At 39.1% G+C, this 25,017-nt stretch overlaps 1 protein-coding gene across 2 annotated transcripts in view; it reads left to right on the top strand.

Annotated features, from left to right (window-relative positions):
- The window catches only part of C1H1orf21 (chromosome 1 C1orf21 homolog), a 235,484-nt gene that overhangs the window by 191,070 nt on the left and 19,397 nt on the right, over positions 1-25,017 (top strand). Inside the window, exons 4-5 of one of the 2 annotated variants that reach the window (XR_010122904.1) lie at positions 14,827-14,903; positions 22,463-24,131. Coding sequence is in view for 1 of the 2 variants with exons in the window: in XM_054475239.2 (XP_054331214.1) it covers positions 14,827-14,903; positions 22,463-22,523 (138 nt within the window). In the remaining variant the exon portion in view is untranslated. The remainder of the gene's footprint in view (positions 1-14,826; positions 14,904-22,462; positions 24,132-25,017) is intronic. The other variant, XM_054475239.2, reaches the window with a different exon arrangement.

Below are 25,017 nucleotides of genomic sequence, written 5' to 3'. Positions count from 1 at the left end.
CGTGATGTGTAGAAGCTAGAAAGGCAATGAAACAAGTTCTCTCCTGTTGCCTTCAGAAGGAAGGCGGGCCTCCAGAAGTGTCACGTCATAAATCCATGTCATTTTAAGCCACTGAATGTGTGTTAATTTGTTAAAGCAGCAGTAGGAAAATAATATAGCAGATTTTCTGGGCACTGACAGTTTTGGAATTAAAGAGAGTTGTGGGTGTGTCCAGCTTGTTCGGGAAGGCTGGAGTCTGATTTTAATTTTTGGCTGGCTTCTATGGCACAATGAGTGTGAGAAAAATGATCTGCTTGTAAGGAAAACTAGATCATTTAACTTTTTGTTTTTAGCTTTGACATGTGCAGTTTCTCAGTTTAGTGAGAAAAAAAACTGGCAAGGTTTTGGTTAGTCACAGAAAAAGTTTAGCAATTCTGCACAAATGGTGGGTTTTTATTTGTTAAAATATCAAAGACATGATGGATGATACATTTCTTTGTTATAATATTTTGTTAACTTTTACCAATGTAATTTTATTTTTCTGGCTATATTTTTACCCACCAGAAAAATCTAGTTTTAAAGCATCTTTATTCTGTGGTAGTCAGGTTTTTTGTTTGTTTGTTTTTTGTTTTTTGTTTTTTGTTTTTGAGACAGAGTCTCACACTGTCGCCCAGGCTGGAGTGCAGTGGCACCACCATCTCAGCTCACTGCAACCTCCACCTCCGGGGTTCAAGCAATTCTCCTGCCTCAGCCTCCCGAGTAGCTGAGATTACAGGCGCCTGCCACCACGCCTGGCTAATTTTTTTTATTTTTAGTAGAGGTAGGGTTTCACTGCGTTGTTCAGGCTGGTCTTGAACTCCTGACCTCGTGATCCACCCACCTCAGCCTCCCAAAGTGTTAGGATTACAGGTGTGAGCCACCATACCTGGCCAGTAGTCAGGTCTTAAATGCAATCTCCTGGGGACCAGGCAACAGGCATAGTTAATAGTTTAATTCCTAAGATCTTTGGTCTTATTTTGGATCACAGTGAATGTGATTCCCATTCACGTGTTTTGTCTCATTTGGTAATCAGAGAGGAGAAATTAGAAATGGAGAAAACAAGGTAGGGTTGTATGTATGCAGCTTTCTGGGGTATAAACCACGGATTTTGTCTCTCGTCTATTTTATTGTGTCCAAGTGGCATTTAGCATAATTGACTAGCCCTGTTCCACTACAGTAAGCTAATTGAGTACTTTTAGTTTGTTTTGAAGTTTAAGCTCCAAATGGCATTTTGGCCCAGTTTAAATCATCAATACAGTTTTTTCTATATTTCTGTGAAATACACATATGTTCGTAACAAAGAAGATACTTGACAGAGTTGCATATCAGACTACTAAGAAGAGGAGACCTCTGTGATCAATCTTAGATAGTTAGATAGTTCTGTGATCAAGAATACATACATATTTTATTAATTAGCATTATAGTAGTTATTAAGGCTATCCATAAATATTCCAATTCTCCTTCCAAGCACAAGAGTAGAATTGTATAAAGGGCATTAAAAAATAAAAATATAAACTTTCTCAACATAAGCTCTGTCACGTTTGAGACAGTCTTGTAAGCAATGATAGCTGTCATTTAGTCCATCACTAAAGAACTGAGGACCTGGCATCCATCCTCTTGGAAGGTTAAAAAAAAAAGAAAAAAAAAAAAAGGAACTGAGGATCTTGGTAATTTAACCATATCAATGCAGTTTTTTTTTTTTTAACATATTGGCTGAATAAAAATGGGTGCCCTTTAAAGTTCTTTTTTGAGACAGAGTCACTCCGTTGCCCAGGCAGGAGTGCAGTGGCTCCATCTCGGCTCATTGCAACCTCCACCTCCTGGGTTCAAACAATTCTTGTGCTTCAGCCTCCTGAGTAGCTGGGACTACAGGGGTGCACCACCATGCCTGGCTAATTTTTTTTTTTTTTTTTTTTGGTATTTTTAGTAGAGATAGGGTTCCACCATGTTAGCCAGGCTGGTCTGAAACTCCTGGCCTCAAGTGATCTGTCCACCTCAGCCTCCCGAAGTGCTGGGATTATAGGCATGAACTACTGCACCTGACCTAAAGGTATTTTTTAAAATATAAGCTGGGTTGTTTTTTTTTTTTTTTTTTTGAGACGAGGTCTCACCATGTTGCCCAGTCTGGTCTTGAACTCCTGGGCTCAAGCAATCGCCCACCTCAGCATCCCATCAAGATTTTCTTTTTTTTTTTTTTCCTTTTTTTTTTTTTTTAAGATGGAGTTTCGCTCTTGTCACCCAGGCTGGAGTGCAGTGGCATGATCTCGGCTCACTGCAACCTCCACCTCCCGGGTTCAAGCGATTCTCCTGCCTCAGCCTCCCGAGTAGCTGGGATTACAGGCACCCACCACCACACCTGGCTAATTTTTGTATTTTCAGTACAGACGGGGTTTCACCATGTTGGTTAGGCTGGTCTCAAACTCCTGACCTCGTGATCCACTCGCCTCGGCCTGTCAAAGTGCTGGGATTACAGGCATGAGCCATTGCGCCCAGCCCAAGATTTTCTTAAAGTAGAGATGACTCCTTGTGTGAAAGATTTTTTAAAATTAGAAAACAAAAAGTCAGAAGGAGCCAAATCAGGACTGTAGGGTGGATGCCTAATGATTTCCCATAAAAACTCTTGCAAAATTGCCCTTGCTTAATGAGAGGAATGAGCAGGAGCCTTGTCATGTTGGAGAAGGACTCTCTAGTGAAGCTTTCTGGGGCATTTTTCTCCAAAAGCATTGGCTAACTTTCTCAAAACACTCTCCTAATAATCAGGTGTTATCATTCTTTGGCCCTCCAGAAAGTCAACAAGCAAAATGTCTTGAACATCCCTAAAAATTTTTGCCATGACATTGACTCTTGACTGGTTCACTTTTGCTTTATGTAGACCACTTCCTCCTTTTGGTAGCCATCACTTTGATTGTGCTTTGTCTTCAGGATTGTACTGGTAAAGCCACGTTTCATCTCCTGTTACAATCCTTTGAGGAAATGCAGATCAGGTTCTCGATCTCACTTATTTAAAGTTTTCATTGAAAGCTCTGCTCTTGTTTGCAGCTAATCTGGGTGCAACAGTTTTGGTACCCATCGAATGGAAAGTCTACTCAACTTGAATTTTTTAGTCAGACTTACATAAGCTGAACCAATTGAGATGTCTCTGATGTTGACTATTGTTTCTGCTGTTAATCATTGGTCCTCCTCAAATAGGGCATGAACAAGATTGATTTTTTCCTTACAAATTGATGTGGATGGTCTGCCCCTGTGGGCTTCGTCTTCAACATCATCTCATCCCTTCTTAATATGAATTATCCACTTGTAACCTGCTGATTTCTTTGGGACATTGTCCCCATAAACTTTTCAACAAGCATCAATGATTTCACCATTCTTCCACTTAAGCTTCACCATAAATTTGTGTTTGTTCTTGCTTCAGTTTTAGCAAAATTCATATTGCTCTGATAGGGGCTGTTTTCAAACTGATATCTTATCCTTAGTGCCTTGAACTAGATTCTGCTCAAACATGTTATAACTAGTCAGTACAAATTTATTTTGGTGGAAAAAATTTTGAAATCCATGCATAATTTTTTCATAATACACATTTTCCATGAACTTTTTTGAAAACCCCCTATATATTTTTTTCCTCTCTCTTGAATTTAGATGTGGTCCTGTGACATGTTTTGGCCAAGTAAGTAAGAACATCTAACCCTTGCTGAACTCCAGCCATGGTGATTATAAAAGCACCTGTTGACATGGGGCCTCCATTAACCCAAGTCGCTGGGTGATTAGATTAAGCAGAGCCATCCTGCAGCCTGTGCTGGTCATGTAGCGTGTGCAGGAGATAAATTATTAATATTGGCTGGGCGTGGTGGCACACGCCTGTAATCCCAGCAGTTTTTGAGGCCAAGGCAGATGGATCACCTGAGGTTGGGAGTTCCAGACCAGCCTGACCAATATGGTGAAACCCTATCTCTACTAAAAATACAAAAATTAGCCAGGCATGGTGGCATGCATCTGTAATCCCAGCCACTCCGGAGGAGGCTGAGGCGGGAGAATCTCTTGAACCCTGGAGGCGAAGGTTGCAGTGAGCCAAGATTGTGCCACTGCACTCCAGCCTGAGTGACAGAGGGAGACCCTATCTCAAAAAAAAAATAATAATAATACTGGGGTCATTTTTTACTATAGCATAACCTACCCTATTCTGACTGATTAAAAACACTCTGGGTAAAAATTGAATGTGGTTCTTCCAAGTTCGTTGATTTTCTGTGTGTGTATATAATACTTATTTGAAAAACTTGGAGATATATTATCTTTTTAAAACAGCCTTAACTTATAATTCCTGGTGGAATTTATAACATAGCTTGTTTATTTTAATTATTGACGTGGTGACTTAATGACTTTTAATAAATTTGTTGGTATGCAATTAAATCTGTTCTGAGCAATTTTTTACAACTCTGTTTACTTTCTTAAGATTGTGTTTGCAGTCTACCTTGAAAAGCAACTTTGTGAAAAATGTTAGGTGCTTTAAAACTGATTTGCCCCACTTCATGTTTGTTTGATATAAAATGAGATACATGGCAGTATTTTAATTTATAGAAAAATAACTTCCAAAAAGCTGAGACTTTACATGCCAACTTTATTACTACTAAATAATTGTAACAAAATACTAATAACTCTAATAATCTCTGTGGACAGGTAATTGTAATGGAAGTGTTGACTTCAGGTAATTGTATTGATACTGGTGGCTTGAGTTAATAGTTGAATCTGGCAGCTTGGGCCTTTTCATTTGTAAACATCCCAAAATTCTGAGAGTCAAGGTGGCTTCTCTGATCACCATCATTCAGAAGACAAGATAAAATTCCTTTGTATTTGAAGGAGACAGTGTCCTATCTCATGTTAATACTGCTTGAGAAATCAAGTATAAGACATCAAATGGGATTGTTTTCTTAGAGATTACATCCTGTGGGTTACTCCCCCAAAGCTAGAATTATTATTTATTTTATAGCCAGATTTTTAAAATGTGTGTGTACTTCACCACAAATCTCTTGCTTCTAGTTGTCAAATTATTTTTTCTAGTTTTCATGTGCTTCTGAAATGCAGTTGTGCAAATGTACACACACACATGCTCACAGTCTGTGTGGAGGGCACACCCTTTGAGAGTCCCAATTTAGTGCTTTTATGTCTCCTCTCTGTGTAGGGCACTCATTAGCAGTCCCAAGAGCCGATACTCTAATCCCCACTACTTTTCTCTATGCCTCCAGCATCTGTCTGGCCCCTGAGATTTCTCTGTAAGACAGACTTCCTATTGCTGGACCCAGAAAAAGAAAATGAGATTCCTCTCCACACTATCAATTCAGAACCAATTTGCAAAGGGAACCTTACAGGGCAACAGCTTTCTTAGACTAAGTGGGATAAAAAAGGTAAAGAAGTGATAGGAGAAAAGCAGTTCCATTCCTTGCAGACAATGCTTTCAGTCGGCATCCTGAACATGGTGTTGTTCCCTTCAGAATTAAGAAGGTGAGGTTTGAGGAAATGTTTTTTTGTTTGTTTGTTTGTTTTGTTTTGTTTTTTGAGGTGGAATCTTGCTCTGTCACCCAGACTGGAGTGCAATGGCTTCATCTCAGCTCACTGCAACCTCCACCTCCCGATTTCAAGAGATTCTCCTGTCTCAGCCTCCCGAGTAGCTGGGATTACAGGCACACGCCACCACGCCTGGCTAAATTTTGTATTTTTAGTAGAGAAGGGGTTTCACCATGTTGGCCAGGCTGGTCTCAAACTCCTGACCTCAGGTGATCCGCCCGCCTCGGCCTCCCAGAGTGCTGGAATTACAGGCGTGAGCCACTGTGCCTGGCCGGGAATGTTTTAAAGAAGATCCTCTTGGTATTTTCACTTTCCCTTTGGGAGATACCAAAGGGAATAAGGGATTGGGAAGCTCACGACAACAGCATAAGTATAGTGAGTTTGACTGTCTTCAGCATCAGAGAAACTAAGAAGAGAATGATCAGTTTACTCTAGACACTGACAAATACATTCAATTCATAAAGAAATAAAATTACTTCAAGCAAAGGAAAAAATTGTTTGATTTGCTGTTTAAATAAATCTGTCACTACCTGACAGTAGTAGTGCAAACATTTTTGAGAAATGGATGTTTTTCCCAACTGATGGAGCCCCTAAATATTAATAATAAATAAAGTTAAGAGTTTGCTGGTCTGGTGGGTCTGCCTGTCGACCCTGAGATAGCTCCACGGAGCCCCAAGGCTTAGGTTGAAAGCTGGCTCTGTAGAGAGCCAAATGGGGAAATACTAAGTGTAAAGGATCTTTCTGCTGAAATAGACGTTCTCAAACTTTTTTGAGTGAAGAATAACCTAAGACTCTTGTTTAAAATGCAGATTCCTGGGCTTCACTTCCACAGACTCCCACTTGAGATATCTTGAGTGGGGCCTGGGAAACTCTATTTTAACACACATCCCAGATGATTCTGATTCAAGTGTGGATGGCTGATGAAAAACGAACTGCCTGTGGAGACCCTGTCAAAAGCCTTTATCTTAGTCGCAGTTGGTCTCGGTTTGTTTTAGGGAGAATACTTAGTTCACAAGTGTCAAATACCATCAAAATAGTTTTTTCTTGCTAAGAGAAACAATATCTTAGTTGCTTCGTCTGTCGTCTCGCAATTTATTCTCTTTTCTTATTTCTGGAGCACCTCAGATATTGCATGGCTCTCAGCCCCCTCTGCTGGGTCTGCTTCATCGAAGCTGCTGCTGGTAGTGAACCACATGTCTCACTGCTCCCACCACTTTCTCCTTCCTCCTCCTTCCAGCCCTGTTGGTTTGTTTGCTTGTTCTTCTTCTCCTTCTTTTTTTTTTTTTTTAAGAAAGCAGATCTCTTTAAACCTACCCTTTCCCAACACACAAATCCCAAAGTAGAAGTTAAATGTTTATAAACAAATATAAAACTGACTTCTTTATGCAAATGCGCCAACCAGTTAAGTATATACATGCTCCCAAGGTGGATTTTCTGGAGAATACACCAATATAACAAGCCTTAAAAAATCATGTTTTTCAAGTAAATAAAACCCACAGTGAGATCCCACTACACACTACCTAGAATGACAATAGTTGAAAAGACAATGCCAAGTGTTGGTGGTGCAGATGTGGAGAAACTACAGCTCTTCTGCATTGTTGATGGGAATGTAAAATGGTGCAGCCACCTTGGAAAACAGTTTGGAAGGTCTTAAATAATGAAACATAAACTTACTATGTAATCTAGCAGTTCTACTCCTAGGAATCTACCTAAGAGAAATGAAAACATGTCTACAAAAAGACTTCTATCTGAATGTTCATAACATCGCTATTCATAATAACCACAAACTGAACACAATATCAATGTCCATCAAGGGATGGGGAGATGAACAAAATGTGGTGTATCCATACATTGGAATATTATTTAGCAATGAAAATGAATAAAATACTGTTATATGCTACAATTTGGATGAATCTCAAAAACATTATGCCAAGTGAAAAATGCTAGGCACAAAAGGCTAAATATTGTGTGATTTCATGATATGAATCTAGAAAAGGCAAATTTCTAGAGACTGAAAGCAGATCTGTGGTTGCCCAGCACTATGAATGAGAGCAGAGATGACCTGTAAATGGTGATAAAGAAACTTTCTGGGATGATGGCACTATGTTGAAACTGGATTGTGGTGATGACTGCGTAGCTCTATAAATTTACTAAAATCATTTAATCATATAGTTGTAGTGGGGGAATTTTATAGAATGTAAATTTTACCCCCATAAGGCTGTTAAATATTTGTTTTTAAAATAAGCCATATAGCATAATTAAATAATTAATAGTTCTTTTCTGTGCAAAAGAAATAGAGAGGCGCTATGGTCAAAGTGTGGTCTGGGGGTCCCTGAGACTTTCTCAGAGAGTTCTTGAAGCCATTTTCCTAATGATACTAAGAGGCTATTTGCTTTTTTCATGGTGTTGAAGTATGCACTGATGCTGCAACAGCAACAGTAAGGTAAACTGCTGGTGCCTTAGCCTAAACCAAGGCATTGGCAGCAAACCTTATTAGTAGACATTGTGTTCTCCACCACTGTTTTCACTTAAGAATGCTCTCAATGAAGCAGTAAAAATTACTTAATTCTATAAAATGTTGTGGTTTGTATGCATACCTTTATTTAACTTTTATTTTCAGTTCAGGGGTACACATGCAGGTTTGTTACATAGGTAAATGCCTGTCATAGGGGTTTGTTGTACAGATTATTTCGTCACCCAGGTATTAAGCCTAATACCCATCAGTTATTTTTCCTGATCCTCTCCCACCTCCCACCTTCCACCCTCTAATAGGACCCAGTGTGTGATGTTCCCCTCTATGTGTCCATGTCTTCTCATTATTTAGCTCCCACTTATAATTGAAAACATGCGATATTTGGTTTTTGTTCCTCTGTTATTTTGCTAAGGATAATGGCCTTCAGTTCCATCCATGTTCCTGCAAAGGACATGACCTCATTCTTTTTTATGGCTGCATAGTATTCCATGATGTATATGTACCACATTTTCTTTATTCAGTCCACCACTGATGGGCATTTGGGTTGATTCCATGTCTTTGCTATTGTGAGTAGTGCTGCAGTGCACATGTGCATGCGTGTGTCTTTATGATAGAACGATTTATATTCCTTTGGGTATATAATCGGTAATGGGATTACTGGGTCAAATGGTAGTTCTGTTTTTAGATCTTTGAGGAATCGCCACACTGTCTTTCAAAATGATTGAATTAATTTACACTCCCACCAACAGTGTATAAGTGTTCCTTTTTCTCCACAACCTCAATAGCGTCTGTTATTTTTCGGCTTTTTAATAGCCATTCTGACTGACATGAGATGGTATCTCATTGTGGTTTTGATTTGCATTTCCTAATGATCAGTGATGTTAAGCTTTTTTCATATGTTTGTTGGCTGCATGTCTGTCTTCTTTTAAGAAGTGTTTGTTCATGTCTTTTGTCCACTTTTAAATGGGGGTTGTTTGGGGTTTTTTTCTTGTAAATTTGTTTAAGTTCGTTATTGATGCTGGATATTAGACCTTGTCAGATGCATAGTTTGCAAAATTTTTCTCCCGTTCTGTAGGTTGTCTGTTCGCTCTGATGACAGTTGTTTTTTGTTTCTTTTTTTTTTTTTTTGCTGAGCAGAAGCTCTTTAGTTTAATTAGATCCCATTTGTCAATTTTTGCTCTTGTTGCAGTTGTTTTTGGTCTTTGTCATGAAATCTTTGTCCATTCCTATGTCCAGAAGGCTATTGCCTAGGTTGTCTTCCAGGGTTTTTATAGTTTTGGGTTTTACATTTAAGTCTTTAATCCATCTTGACTTAATTTTTGTATATCGTGTAGGGAAGGGGTCCAGTTTCAAGCTTCTGCATATGGCTAACCAGTTATTCCAGCACCATTTATTGAATAGGGAATCCTTTCCTCATTGCTTGTTATTGTCAGGTTTGTCAAAGATCAGATAGTTGTAGGTGTGCAGGCTTATTTCTGCGTTCTCTATTTTGTTCCATTGGTCTATGTGTCTGTTTTTGTACCAGTACCATGCTGTTTTGGTTGCTGTAGTCCTGTAGCATAAAGTCGGGTAGCGTGATGCCTCCAGCTTTGTTCTTTTTCCTTAGGACAGCCTTGGCTATTTGGGCTTTTTTTTTTTTTTGGTTCCATGTGAATTTTAAAATAGTTTTATTCTAGTTCTGTGAAGACATTGGTAGTTTAATAGAAATAGCATTGAATCTATAAATTGCTTTGGGTAGTATGGCCTTTTTAACAATATTGATTCTTCCTATCCATAAGCGTGGAATGTTTTCTCCACTTGTGTTATCTCTCATTTCTTTGAGCAGTGTCTCGTAGAGATCTTTTACCTCCCTGCTTAGCTGTATTCCTAGGAATTGTGTGTGTGTATGTGTGTGTGTGTGTGTGTGTGTATGTGTGTATTGTGAATGGGTCTGCATTCCTAATTTAGCTCTTGGCATGACTGTTGTTGGTGTATAGGAGTGCTATTGATTTTTGTTTTTGTATGGGTTTTTTTTTTTTTTGAGATGGAGTCTTGCTGTGTTGCCCAGGCTGGAGTGCAGGTCATGATCGATTCTCCTGCCTTAGCCTCCCGAGTAGCTGGGATTAGAGGCACACACCACCATGCCTGGCTAATTTTTATGTTTTTGTAGAGATGGGGTTTCATCATGTTGGCCAGGCTGGTCTGGAGCTCCTGACCTCACATAATCTGCCTGCCTCAGCCTCCTAAAGTGCTAGGATTGCAAGCATGAGCCACTGTGCCCAGCCACGGTATACATTGATTTTGTACCTTGATTTTGTAGCCTGAGACTTTGGATGCATATCTTTTTAATAGCCTGTGTGATGAAATGGGAAGTATGCATAAAGCGTTTCTTCTGCATGTCCAAGTTAGATGGTTATCATGGAGAAAAGCACCTCTGTAGCTGATTGAGTTGAAAGCTGAACTAGATGTTGTTTTTTATGGGACATCTTCTCTATTTTAAAAATATATTATCTCTGGCAGATAAATTATGGATATTCAGACCTGGTATTTGGTGAATCATTTTCTTAAAAAAGAATAAGAGAGCCTGACACTTCAAGAAAAATAACTGACAGTATCTCTTGCCAGTGATAAAATTCAAACTTTAAACAAAATCTAGAAGTTTGGAAAACTTAGATTCACTACCATGAGCTTGACAGCTTCAGTCAATGGTTTTCTGATGAGATCGATGGTGATTTTAACAAATGGGATTTTTTAATGTTGTACAATGAAATGTGTCAAAATTTGGAGATTATAGGTAAAAGGGTCTTGATACTAAAAAGTTTGAGAAATGCTGGGCTAGTAGCGAATAGCATGGAGTTTGGGGCCAAACTGCTTGGGTTCAAATCCCCGCGCTACTGCTTATTACTTGTATGGTCTCAGGTTGAGTGCTTCACCACTGTGTGCCTCAGCTTCCTCATCTGTAAAATGGGGATAATAATGGTACCCATCCGTGAGAGGTATTGTAGGCATAAAAATGAGTTAATATATATAAATATTAGTGAATGTTAAAATGAGTTAATATTTGGAAGTGCTTAGAATAATGCCTGACTTACAGTAAGTGCTCAGTGAGTGGTTATTATTGGTCTTGGTGAGTGAAAATTTGTAAAACTGAGCAAACACATTGTAAATACATAGTAGAAGAAAGTTTTTTTGGAATTATATGGGAAATCCTAAACTGCTTGTCTTCCTGTTGCCTCTGTCTCACTTTTGGCCCTGGAAGTGCACTCCTGGGAGTGATGCGTTACTGAGGGCCGGCCTCTTCTCGGTCCTGCTTGTCCATTGAGCCTGTGTTGTTTGGGGAGATCCTTCCTTACTTAGCAACCACAGAATGGGTTTTTAAGAAAGACTTGCTGAGGCAACATAATTTTCAAGGGTACAGTTAAATAAATGGAATATAAACAACATACCACTGTATATCCTTTGCATTTTTAGAATTAGAAGTCACTTTCCTGCCTCAGCAATGTTTAAAATTATAGTGCATTTCTTTTAAGCTCAAAGAGTTGCAGAAATTATGTGAAAGAGAAAGAGGATAAGGTCTTGTTCATTTTCAGTGTTTAATCTAAGACAACATAAGATTTAAAGGAGAAAAGGACCAACTTGGAAGGAACTTATGCCTTCAGTCCTACAAAGAGACTACATTTGAGCTATTCTTACCTCTAACTTTTAAAAACATGTGAAAAATGGCCGTACTGCCCAAGGTAATTTATAGATTCAATGCCATCCCCATCAAGCTACCAATGACTTTCTTCACAGAATTGGAAAAGACTACTTTAAAGTTCATATGGAACCAAAAAAGAGCCCACATCGCCCAGTCAATCCCAAGCCAAAAGAACAAAGCTGGAGGCATCACGCTACCTGACTTCAAACTTCACTACAAGGCTACGGTAACCAAAACAGCATGGTACTGGTACCAAAACAGAGATATAGATCAATGGAACAGAACAGAGCCCTCAGAAATAAAGCCACATTTCTACAACTATCTGATCTTTGACAAACCTGAGAAAAGCAAGCAATGGGGAAAGGATTCCTTATTTAATAAATGGTGCTGGGAAAACTGGCTAGCCATATATAGAAAGCTGAAACTGGATCCCTTCCTTACACCTTATACAAAAATTAATTCAAGATGGATTAAAGACTTAAACGTTAGACCTCAAACCATAAAAACCCTAGAAGAAAACCTAGGCATTACCATTCAGGACATAGGCATGGGCAAGGACTTCATGTCTAAAATACCAAAAGCAATGGCAACAAAAGCCAAAATTGACAAATGGGATCTAATTAAACTAAAGAGCTTCTGCACGGCAAAAGAAACTACCATCAGAGTGAACAGGCAACCTACAAAATGGGAGAAAATTTTCGCAACCTACTCATCTGACAAAGGGCTAATATCCAGAATCTACAATGAACTCAAACAAATTTACAAGAAAAAGACAAACAACCCCATCAAAAAGTGGGCGAAGGACATGAACAGACACTTCTCAAAAGAAGACATTTATGCAGCCAAAAAACACATGAAAAAATGCTCACCATCACTGGCCATCAGAGAAATGCAAATCAAAACCACAATGAGATACCATCTCACACCAGTTAGCATGGCAATCATTAAAAAGTCAGGAAACAACAGGTGCTGGAGAGGATGTGGAGAAATAGGAACACTTTTACACTGTTGGTGGGACTGTAAATTAGTTCAACCCTTGTGGAAGTCAGTGTGGCAATTCCTCAGGGATCTGGAACTAGAAATACCATTTGACCCAGCCATCCCATTACTGGGTATATACCCAAAGGATTATAAATCATGGTGCTATAAAGACACATGCACACGTATGTTTATTGCGGCACTATTCACAATAGCAAAGACTTGGAACCAACCCAAATATCCAACAATGATAGACTGGATTAAGAAAATGTGGCACATATACACCATGGAATACTATGCAGCCATAAAAAATGATGAGTTCATGTCCTTTGTAGGGACATGGATGAAATTGGAAATCATCATTCTCAGTAAACTATCGCAAGAACAAAAACCAAACACCACATATTCTCACTCATAGGTGGGAATTGAACAATGAGAACACATGGACACAAGAAGGGGAACATCACACTCTGGGGACTGTTGTGGGGTGGGGGAAGCGGGGAGGGATAGCTTTAGGAGATATACCTAATGCTAAATGACGAGTTAATGGGTGCAGCACACCAGCATGGCACATGTATGCATATGTAACTAACCTGCACATTGTGCACATGTACCCTAAAACTTAAAGTATAATAATAATAATAATAATAATAAAAACATGTGAATGACTTGTTGACATCGTTCATTCATTCACCAGTATTTGCTGAGTGCCTCCCATGAAGTGCAAGGCCCCTTACCCCATGTGGTAAAGAAAGGACATGGGCCCTGCCCTTCTGGTGTGAGTGCATTCGGGTTTTCTAATTTCTCCCACCTGCTTTGTAGAAGATTAGAAGTGTTCATCTTCTGTTCCCTGACATACGTCAACAGACAGAACAATATGTTTTATCCTTCTTAAATGTTCATGAAAACATTCTTAAGTTAGTGTAAGGTAAAGAAGGTAAGATAGACTGTAAGAAACTTATGATTGTTTCTTTTCCTAAAAGAAAACAAACAAAATCACATATTTTTTGGAGTACTGATGATAGGCACATAAGCTCATGTTTGATAGTTAATAACAAACAACCAGAATATGTAAGTCATTGAGTTCCACTGACTTAAGTGGCTTCTGCTGTCCTAGGAGAAATAGGACCTCAAAAAGACAACCAGAATATGTAAGTCATTGAGTTTCACTGACTTAAGTGGCTTCTGCTGTCCTAGGAGAAATAGGACCACAAAAAGACCATCTGTTTTATGTGTCATCCCACTTCACTCTGCATGTGATGAGAATGTTGCATCGGCCCATGGCAGTTTTTATTCCTCACTCTAGATTTGGTCTTTAATTGTGGCCTTACCTCAAGTTCCTCAAGTGTGTATAGTCACCTGTTACATAGGTTCAGAGTGGTCTTTCCTTTCATTTCAGGGGTATGTTTTGTGAGCAAATTATAAAGCACCTTGAATATCTTTTTAAGATAACGTTGAAAAACACAGAGCAGTCGTATTATTGAGATCATGTCCTTACTGATATACTAGCATTTTAAGATTTGAGAGTATTTCCTTCCCATGTGGCTAGTTATTAGGAATAAGAAATTAGGTCAGGCTAAAAGCCAAAGAAGTGTTTCTTGAATACAGGCTAGGATTGAATTGTAGTAATTCAATTGAATTCAATCTCAGCATTTGTCGTGGGTTTTAGTCCTGTTCCTGTTCCTGTCATGGCTAGGGCCTTCAGCAAACTTTACATCTCAGTAAGTGCAGTTGTCTTTTACAAGTAAATTGCACGGAAGTCAGTTAACCTGAGCAAGTGAACAAAGGCTGTGATTGTATTGCTGCTGTTTCTCTTGATACTAGATCTTCTGTTCTTTGATTCATTACTATTAGTGTTAAAGAATTAAATATTAACTGTACATTGTTTTCTAAACAGAGTCACAGTTGTTATAAAGCTAATTTCACTTTTCATAGCAATGCTCCCTGTTTGGCAGGTTCTACCTGTTCTGTGTGTCATCTTTGCAAGGACTTTTGCCCTTGTGAGGTAACCAGCCGTAGTATAGGGCCCCAAACAGATTGAACGTTTCTGTGATGAAAACTCATACACTTGTTTAATTGTGGATTCTAATCCTGTCTTTTACATGTGTGTGTTTATGTGTTTCAGGAAAAAAGTGCCAGCTCAAATGTAAGACTTAAAACTAATAAAGAGGTTCCGGGATTAGTTCATCAACCCAGAGCAAAGTAAGTTCTAGTTTCTGTTTTCCTTATATAGTCGGCCTTCCATATCCATGGATTCTGCATCTGTGGATTCAACTACCCACGGATCAAAAATATTCAAAAAATAATAATTCTACAAAGTTCCAAAAAACAAAATTTGAACTTGCCACACACCAAGTACTATGTTGAATTCATGTGAATGAAGTGACGTGTAGGCACTTCATTAGGTATTATAAGTAATCTAGAGATGATTTAGAGTATATGGGAGGATGTGTGGGGGTTATGCAAGTACTATACCATTTTATATCAGGGATTTGAGCATCTGCAGATTTTGGTATCTATCTGCAGTGAGGTCGTGGAACCAATCGCCCACAGATACCAAGGAACAACTGCATTGTTTTTAGAGCTAAAAATGTTTTCAGAGTGAGTTCCATTTTGCCTACCAGATAATCAAGATCTAATATAAAGCTTTAGTAATTGAGAAAGTGGTTTGGTGTAACAGAACAGAATAATGAAAACAGACCTACAATACATGACAAAGCTGACTTTGTAGGCCAGTTAGAAGAAAACAGAGAAGATTATCAGTATGACCACGAGGTAGGGAAGAATTTTGAGTAAGACACAAAGGATGTAGTTCTTAAGGATAATAATTAATTAATATGACTGCATTAAAATTAAGAAGCTCTTAAAGCTCTTAAAGGTAAAACCCAAATGTCCATTGAAAATATAGGTCAGGCGCGGTGGCTCACGCCTGTAATCCCAGCACTTTGGGAGGCCAAGGAGGGAGGATCACAAGGTCAGGAGATGGAGACCATCCTGGCTAACACGATGAAACCCTGTCTCTACTAAAAATACAAAAAATTAGCCGGGCATGGTGGCGGGCTCCTGTAGTCCCAGCTACTCGGGAGGCTGAGGCAGGAGAATGGCGTGAACCCTGGAGGTGGAGCTTGCAGTGAGCAGAGATCGGCTCCACTGCACTCCAGCCTGGGCAACAGAGCAAGACTCCATCTCAAGGAAAAAAAAAAAAGAAAATATAATGGGTAACTAAACTGTGGCATCTAAACTGTGGGAATACTGTACATCAGTGAAAATGAGTGCCTATAGGGACACATATCATGATGGAGGAATCTCATAAGGATGAGGCAGTAGAGTAAGCAGCGATACATGCATACATGTGGTTTCATTCATATGAAGTCAAAAAACAGACAGAACTAAGGCATATGTTGTCTGTTAGTATATGGTAAAACAATAAAGAGATATAAGGAAATGAAAAGGCATTAAATTCAGAATATTAGTTATTTCTGACCAAATGGAGGACAATGGAACCAGAGGCTCTATTTCTTAATCTGGGTGGTAATTACATGAATGTTCAATTGTTATTTTGTGAAAAAAATGTACAAATAACATTATATGTCTTCTGTGTGTTAGGTATATCACAATTGGAAAGTTAAAAAGAAAAGAAAAAAATTAACTTGAAGAAAAAGATTGTATCACATGAGGATCCATAGAGTGCCTAATACATTTTCCCACTTATAGTAGAAACTTGAAAATATGATTGTTGATTACCAACAGATGACTATCCCTAAATGTTTCATTTAAAAGGTCATTGCATGTTCAAAAGTTAAAAAACAATAATGAGTAGTTTTCTAGGTTGTTCTAGAACTGACTCTAACCTTAATGATAAAATGTACTTTGTATGACTTTGAAGCTGTCCTCTCCTTCAAAGAGGCTGTGTTATCCCAGAGGCTACAAATCTCTATTAGTGTTTCACCTAAATGGAGACAAATTTCCTGAGAGTACCGATGACACTGGTACATTTGACACAGTCACCCCAACCCAAAATAAATTTGACTATTACATATGTGTATTGATAGCCCCGTAAATCAAAATCATAAGCAGAAGGAGGTATGTTATCTCTAGTTCTTCCAAAAAATTGTGACAAAAATGACCTAACTCATAATCACTTTCCCCTGGCTCAGTGTCTGTGGAATCACTGCAGCTGTGGCCACTGTGGTGTCGCAGTTAGGAGACCTCAGGGGGTAGGTAATGGGCTCTGTCATTTAATTTTTACTTTCAAAGAAAACTGGACATGTTAAAATCCACTTACCATTTACAATGTCAGTGTAATGATGCCGCTGATGTTTTCACCCTCAGGTAAATGTGCTATGGCCACAACCTCCCTAGCCCACCTTACTGCTGATCACTTTCATCCACTTTATCTGCCTTTGGGGACAGCAGATATCTGATAACACAGCCAAACCACCTTATCATCCAGGATGTCTGAAAAATGCTATTTTAAAATGCTTCCCTTATCTCAGAGTTATAAAGAGAGATTGAATGGAGGAAAATTTCTCTTTTCTGTTTGAAAGAATACTTACTTAACATTGACACCCTGAAGCAGCACACTTCACAGACTGGCGTGTGCTGAAGCTTTCAGAGGAGAAAATTCTGTTTTCCCCACAGCAGCATGCTTGTGTGTGTGTGTGTGTGTGTGTACACACATGTGTGTATGTATTTCAAACTGTGAACAGAACATTGGATTCCTGGAATTCAATTAAGAAATCTTTCTGGAGGGCCAAGAGAAGAGTTTTACTTTTCCTACTTGCTGACATATAGGATCAATTTACTATACTGATGCATAAAATAAGATGAGGCTTCTTCTTCCCCATGAGTGGAAGGACAATCCCATACTATAAAGGCAGATCATCCTCATACCACCATGAAGGCATGTCATCTTCATACCTTCATTTAATGCTTTAATTTGATATCAGGCAAGTGACCTATGTCTTTGAGCTTCAGTTTTCTCAGAGAGAAATGGAAGTGAAAGATCCTGTCCTGAGCTGAAGAACAAATGAAATAGGGTATACCCACTGCTTATGGCATTGTCTGGCACTTGGTAAAAATGCCTTAAATATTAGAAACAACCCAAATGCCTTTAACAGGAGGTTGCGTGGATGCACTACACTATAGTCACACAATGGGATATTAGTCAGCAGTTCAAACAAATGCACAGCAGCAATGCACAATATTGGATGGGCCCTAGCAGTCTAATATTACAAGAAAAGAGTAAGTCTGAAAGATTACATAGAACATGATGCACTCTATAAAGTTAAAAACAACTGAAATAATCTGTTTTTTAAAGGCATACAAAGAGATGCATTAAAACTATATAAAAGCGAAGTGAGGGAGTGATAGTTACATTGGGTTGTGGAAACACACACGCAGATGGGAGCTCACATGGAGTCAGCTATGGGTGGTTGTCAAGGTCCTCGCTTTTGTTTTTTAGTTTGGTTTCACAGGTGTTTATTATACTACTTTAAAAAAGTAATTAACAAAATAAATAAAAGTGAGCTATGCATGAACTACTAGTAGGAGTCTGTCACACAATGAGGGTTAGGATGAATCTACTTCCCTGAGGTCCAATTGAAAAATGACGATCATGAAGGAAAAACTGTGTTCAGGCCAAGATTTACCAGGAACCCACCTAGTAATTGAATTTCATTTTTGCAGGGGAGGAAGAACTTTACCCCAACACTCTCAGGATTTCTGGCTGGGCCTGAGAGTTAAATTGACATGAGACAGATTTAACAGGAGAAAAGATATCAATTTCTACATGTACATGGGAGCCCCTATAAGAAAATGAAGACCCAAGAAGTGACAAAACCCACATATTTGTATACTAGGTTGAACAAACAGAGACAGTTATGGAAAAGCACCTAAAATATGTGGGGAGACTAAAGGAAGAAAGGAATTATTTTAACAAAGTCTCTTGGTACAGAATTCTCTTGGCCTTGACTGCCTGTCTCTGGTGATGAGAATGTTTCTTTCCTCCTGGTGTGGGGAGAGCATTGTTCACATGGGAGTTTCGTCTCCTTCTTTCAGGAAGAAAAGAGGAGGTCAGAATTCCCCTCCTGCACCTGCTGTTTCCAATTGTCTTTAGCTCAAAATAGTCCTTATGCCAAAGTGAGCATATTTTAGGATGGCTTATTCTGCCAGGCTTCATGGGTGAGGTATTGGGGAATTAGGACTTTGCCTCCTCATACTTTTGGGCTTAGCTTTTTATCATTTGCAGATTTTATTTTTTTTAAGACACTAAAAGCGAAAGCCCCATATCTTTTAGCTCTAAAGCCTATTTTGCCCACCATTCATTAATTTGTTTACTTTGCATTAAGATGCCATTGTATTGTCATCCTTAGTCCCATGAAGCTGAGAAGTCTCAGGAAGAAGAGTGTTTGAGGGTGCAGAGTTAATTCACAAGAGCTTTGCCAGCGCTAACTAACGGCACAGGGAGTGCTCCAGTGCTGCATTGAGTTTTCCAAGGTTGTTTTAGTTACGAGAGAGAAATAGGAATTACTAAAATTATTGAGCCTTATTGGTTAAGTCAGGTACCAATGTGCAGGCTTTTGTAAGTGAATGCTAGTGAATCTTTTGTAAGTGAATCTTAGAATCAATTATTCATCCTTTATAAACTTAAGTCATAAACAATTCAGTGATCCCTTTCTAATATTTTGAAAAAAGTTAGAAATCCAGTGAGCTTTTCCTCCTCATCTCCCCCACTCACAATCATCAAATTGTGCATCAGAAAGGATTTTAGAATCAAGTCTTTATGCAGGAACTGTTTTCTACAGTGCAGTTGGTACTCTTGAAGGTAAACACATATTCATGGCGCTGTGTGGATAAGTTTCTTCCACATGGGAAGAGGGGACCCATGTTTATCTAGACGGGAATCAGTTGATATGGGGAAATTTTTATTTCATCAGAATAAAAATTCTGTCTCTGTCCCATTGAAGAGATTTCTCTTCTTCTCTCTGAAACAATCCAATGGAGAACAGCAGCCTCATGCTTTCGGATTACACCATATCTGAGACGATGCACAGGTGACCTGTGTGGGCATTTGCTCCCCCGGCAACGTCTGACACACTTCCAGTGACAATGCAGGTTATCTGGAGGAGCCTGTCTGGTGCATCAGGCTCCCTTCCATTCAGTCTTTTCTAACACAATCCATGCACTGTACTTCAAGATGTCAAGAGAGGACTCAGTCTGGTGTGTGACTCTTCTTCGTGGGTAATGAAATGTGGCAAAGGCAGGCAGGCATGTTCTAATGTTCTTAGACATAGAAAAAGCAGGCAGCATTTCTTTATCATGGGACAACACAAAACTGAAATCACTGAGAGTTTTGTGGTTGCTTTCCTACATAAGCATCCCGAGGTCCTTAGCCACCACTTTTGGTCTCAAGCTCCTGATAGGGATCCTGACCGTGTGATAAGTGCATTCTTGATCACAGAGGTTGCAGATACATTTGCAGAGTTAACCCCTCTTGTCCCTCTCATGTGCATATGTATGAGTACTGACCAAACGTCGCAGTTTTCATGTTGTGGTATTTAAATAAAGGAGCTAATGGAAGTTAGTGACGATCATAGACAGTAGAAGGGACATCAGTGACCAGCCCTGGTTTTATAGATGAGGACTCAGGCTCTGCACATCACCCATGCTGACAAACTCTGCTGCTTCAGCAAGGGGTCATGAATCACTTGAACTTAAATAGGGGGACTCTGTCAATTAATTAAGAAATATTTTTTGCCCTCCTGCTATATTCAAGGCAATATATGCTAAAAACTCCAACCAGAGAGTTTCCACAATGAACGTCCAATCCTAAAAATGCCGTTTTTTATGAGGTCTCTGAAATATTTTCTAGGGCAACATTTCTGGGGCAACATATACATACGGTTATCTATCCAGTTACCTGTATTAAGAGAAAGAGATCTGGCCAGGCGCAGTGGCTTACGCCTGTAATCCAAGCACTTTAGGAGGCCGAGGTGAGTGGATCACCTGAGGTCAGGTGTTCAAGACTAGCCTGGCCAACATGGTGAAACCTCATCTATACTAAAAATACACAAAATTAGCTGTACGTGGTGGCTCATGCCTGTAGTCCCAACTACTCGGGAGGCTGAGGCAGGAGAATTGCTTGAACCCAGGAGGCGGAAGTTGCAGTGAGCCGGGATGGCACCACTGTACTCCAGCCTGGGTGAAAGTGTGAGACTCCATCTCGAAAAAAAAAAAAAAAAAAAGAAAGAAAGAAAAGAAAAGAAAAGAAAGAAGGGTTTATGAGAGAGATCCTCTATTATAAGAATATGAAATTTAGAAAGATTTGCATCCAGCATGGCTCAAATAAAAAATGTTTTGGTGCTTGAGACGGTGAAAACATAAGGAACCTGGGAAAACTCAGCTATGCAAACTGGCTTTTCTGCCCAGGATCCTACAGAGAGGAGACAGTTTAATGTACTCTCATCATCCCAGCTTCTGTTCTGCCTTTCAAACCTGCAATAAGAGAGGGCGTGTTTCCCAAACAAAACGTTTACCTTATTTGAATGATCAGAGAAAGGGCAGTAAAATTATGTGATATATGTGAAAGTGCTTTGTAAACCATGAAAGTTGATTAATGGAATCAGATATGTACATTGTTTTCCTTTGATAGCCAAGTTAATGTCATTGCTCACAGATTTAATTGCTTTTATACAGAGGGGAGAACCTCCTCTGAGCCTCAGGCCCTACTGTCTGTCACAGGAGGCCTGGAGGGTTTCAGGTCACTTGTGGCCCCTAAAGGATAAGGCATGATGCTAAAGGGTACATCCGATGGGCTTTTCACCACACTTGGATATGAAGGGAAGAAGCCATTCCAGAGCCCACCCCCAACCCCCTCCCTCAGACAGGACAACCAGTAGGCACTGATAGTAACTAAAGGAAACTCTGTGTGATAACGTCTCTTATCCAGCATCCTTCACCTCCTTGGAACACGCACAGCTATCTGCTAGGTAGAAGCAACTGTCCTTAAGACCATGGCCCATTAAGACTAAGTCCTATACTGCCCCATGCCCTTCCCATCTGTAATTCATCCCTGCTGTCCTTACCGTCTTATTTTGTCCCCACCAGCCTTGTCAGCCATCTCACTAAGAAGGCTGTTAAATGTCATAGGACAGGAAACACAGAGCAAGTGCTGCTCAGACATGGCGTCCTCCCATGTTCCAGTGGAATTGTGTTTTCAGAGGTGTATCTGCTGCCACCAGTGCAGAAAGTGCTCAGGAGTAATATCAAGTCATCTGTATGTCTTCAGCTTGTTTGCCACCGGCCCACACCCATAGTCAGCTGGAGATCATGCTGATACTGACAACCTTTGTAAAATATATATTTCAATACAATAACTAGGATACATTTTCTTTTTTATTTTTTTTCAATACACTTGAAATATGCCATGTGCTGCTTGTTCATGCTTTTTTTAAAAATCACAAATGTGTATCTGAAGAAAGAATTTGACATGCAGCTCCCAGTAACATTACTATAAATAGCATCTGTACATTGAAGGGAAATTGTCTTCGTTTAAGTCATAGGCACTGATAGACTATTATGAAACACATTTGCAGGATTACTGTACTGTTTATCCTTAATGTAACTTCAGAGTATTTCAGTGGAAAAGTCTGCAATAAATAAATGTCTTCCCCAAAGTTTGGGGACTCAGCATTTTCCTTTGAGGGGACCAGGTTTAGCAAAGCACTAAAATACGCACTTAACTACCCTTTGTTTTTCAGCATGCACATCTCTGAAAGCCAACAAGAATTCTTCAGAATGCTGGATGAAAAAATTGAAAAGGTAAGAAGTGAAATAAATAACCTACATGTTTCAAGGGAAGTATAGTAATGGCTTCATATGTGAGGGCAATAACATTCTTGTTTCTATGTCATAAAGCTATTTTTGTGAACGTTTGGGTGGAGAGTTAAATTAAAGTCACCGCCCTTCCAAAATAAAGTGTGTGTGAGAATGTTTAATGTATAATAGAGACTCCCAGGATCCAGGACTGTCCTTGCTTATTAAAGTATGTAAAGTCAGTTGGAAAGCAATAAGCAGTCTTTTTTTCTAGACCAAGCATTCTGACCACTGCATGTCATTTTGCACCCAGTGCCCTGCACTAACCTCCGACTGCAAGGGGGCCCATAGTACCTGCTGAAACCTATCGAGGGCCTATGCATGGCACTGATCTGAGTTCTTTGCAAGCATGTTATACCTAATTCAATTTATACTTATCTCAGGAAAATGGCGTTGAGACAGGTATTATCTACATTTTACAGAAGGAAACAGGCTCAGAATGCTTGAGTAATTTACCCAGATTTGCAAGGCTAATAGTGGACAAGTTGGAATTCCAGCCCAGGTCTGTCTGACTCCAAAGCAGTGTCTCCAAGTTGCTTCTCTGGTAGTGTGTGGGGATTTATATTGACAGTAAGATACAAAGTCGATCTGTCATAATGAAGAGTTTACATACTTATAGAATTTAAATTCATCTCTTCAAAGGGGTGAATCTTAAATGTTAAAGATACAAATCCGAGTATTGTAATTTTTTTATTCTAAAGAAGAGTGAAATTCTAAGTTCAGAACATATCACACTATGGTTAAGGCGTGACAGGCTGATTTTTACCTTTGAAATCTTCCAGTTTTAATTTGTATTTGTTTTTTACTTTGTGTTGCCCTTTTATTTTAGTATTTATTCATGAATTTCTAAGTTATGATGTGTATCACTCAACAGAAGATAATGAAGACGGTCTTAAATTCATTAGTATTATTTAGCAGCAGATCCCACTTTGACGTGGACCCTCTGAGAGAATAATTGTATCATCTGCTAAGCCACCATTAAAAGACCAGCAAAGGTCACCAATGCGAAAAATAGAGATGGATAATGAATTAAAATGAGAGTTAAATCTATAATGTTCCCTGAATGTAAATAAATAAATACTTATTAAAGTATAATAATTTTTTTTAATTTTCAGTGGAATTGTGGCTTATGAATGACTTTTTAAGTTGGAAACTTCATCCAGGAACAGTTGCCAAGTTTCACATATTGGTTCAAAATCTGTTCAATTTGTCAATAACCTTTTTTAGTAAAGAGAAGCATAAAAAGAAATACAGGTTAAGTATCCCTAAATCGAAATCCAAAATGCTCCAAAATCTGTAACTTTTTGAGTGCAGACATGATGCTCAGAGCATTTTCGATTTCTAGACTAGGGCTGTTCAATCAGTAAGTATATATAACACAAATATTCCAAAATTCAGAAACGTTCGAAATTCAAAACACTTCTGGCCCCAGGCATTTCATATAAGGAATACTCAACCTGTATTTTCTTCCCACTGAAACGATGAAGATCTTTTCTTCCTTTCTTTATTTGTACTTCCCCCCACTAGCTTTTTGGTAAGAAAAAGATTTGCATAGTAGTTAGGGGTAGATGGTAAAACTTGAAACCTGAATTTTAAGTTATCTTTTTAAACAACACTTACAAACACTTAAAATGATATAATCTATATCCAGTGTGGGTTTTTTTGTTTTTTTGTTTTTTTTTTTTGAGACAAGGTCTCACTTGTCACCCAGGCTGGAGTACAGTGGTGCAATCTCAGCTCACTGCGGCCTCTGCCTCCCAGGTTCAAGTGATTCTCCTGCCTCAGCCTCCTGAGTAGCTGGGATCACAGGTGTGTGTCACCACGCCCAGCTAATTTTTGTATTTTTAGTAGAAACAGAGTTTCACTGTGTCAGCCAGGCTGGTCTCGAACTCCTGACGTCAGGTGATTCACCTGCCTTGGCCTCCCAAAGTGCTGGGATTATGGGCGTTGAGCCACCGTGCCTGGCCCAGTGTGTTTTGGTAATTGAAACTCTACCTCCTTTTACTCAGAATTGAAGTTCATTGCTCCCACCTGAAATCTGAGATCCCCTTTTGCTTTTGCATCCAGAATGTAGAGTACAACAAAATAAAGAGTAATCCAGAATGTAGAGTAAAACAAAAATAAAGTTTATAACTTGATCATTTATTGGATTGAAGCTTCCCTGGACAAAAGAGCATTGGTAGATTCAACATAAACACTGTTTCCACTATTGAATACATTTACATTGGAAGAAGAGCTCCTGTATCACCCATGACAGGTACCCAGCTGTAGATTCTTACAGGCAATTTTCTATCCTCTCCGAGCCATGCTTTCCTGCCTCTCCTCTCTTAAAGCTCATCCTTCCAAATATTTTGAATATGCTATCTTATGTGTCGTTTAAACATTAAGCCTCCAAAAATTAAAATGCTCCTCCTTAATATATGTGTTTGCTTAATGTAAT

Source organism: Pongo pygmaeus, chromosome 1, assembly GCF_028885625.2.
Source record: "Pongo pygmaeus isolate AG05252 chromosome 1, NHGRI_mPonPyg2-v2.0_pri, whole genome shotgun sequence".
Taxonomy (NCBI): Eukaryota; Metazoa; Chordata; class Mammalia; order Primates; family Hominidae; genus Pongo; species Pongo pygmaeus.
Note: the sequence above shows the minus strand (reverse complement) of the source record. Positions and strands in the feature narration are given on the sequence as shown.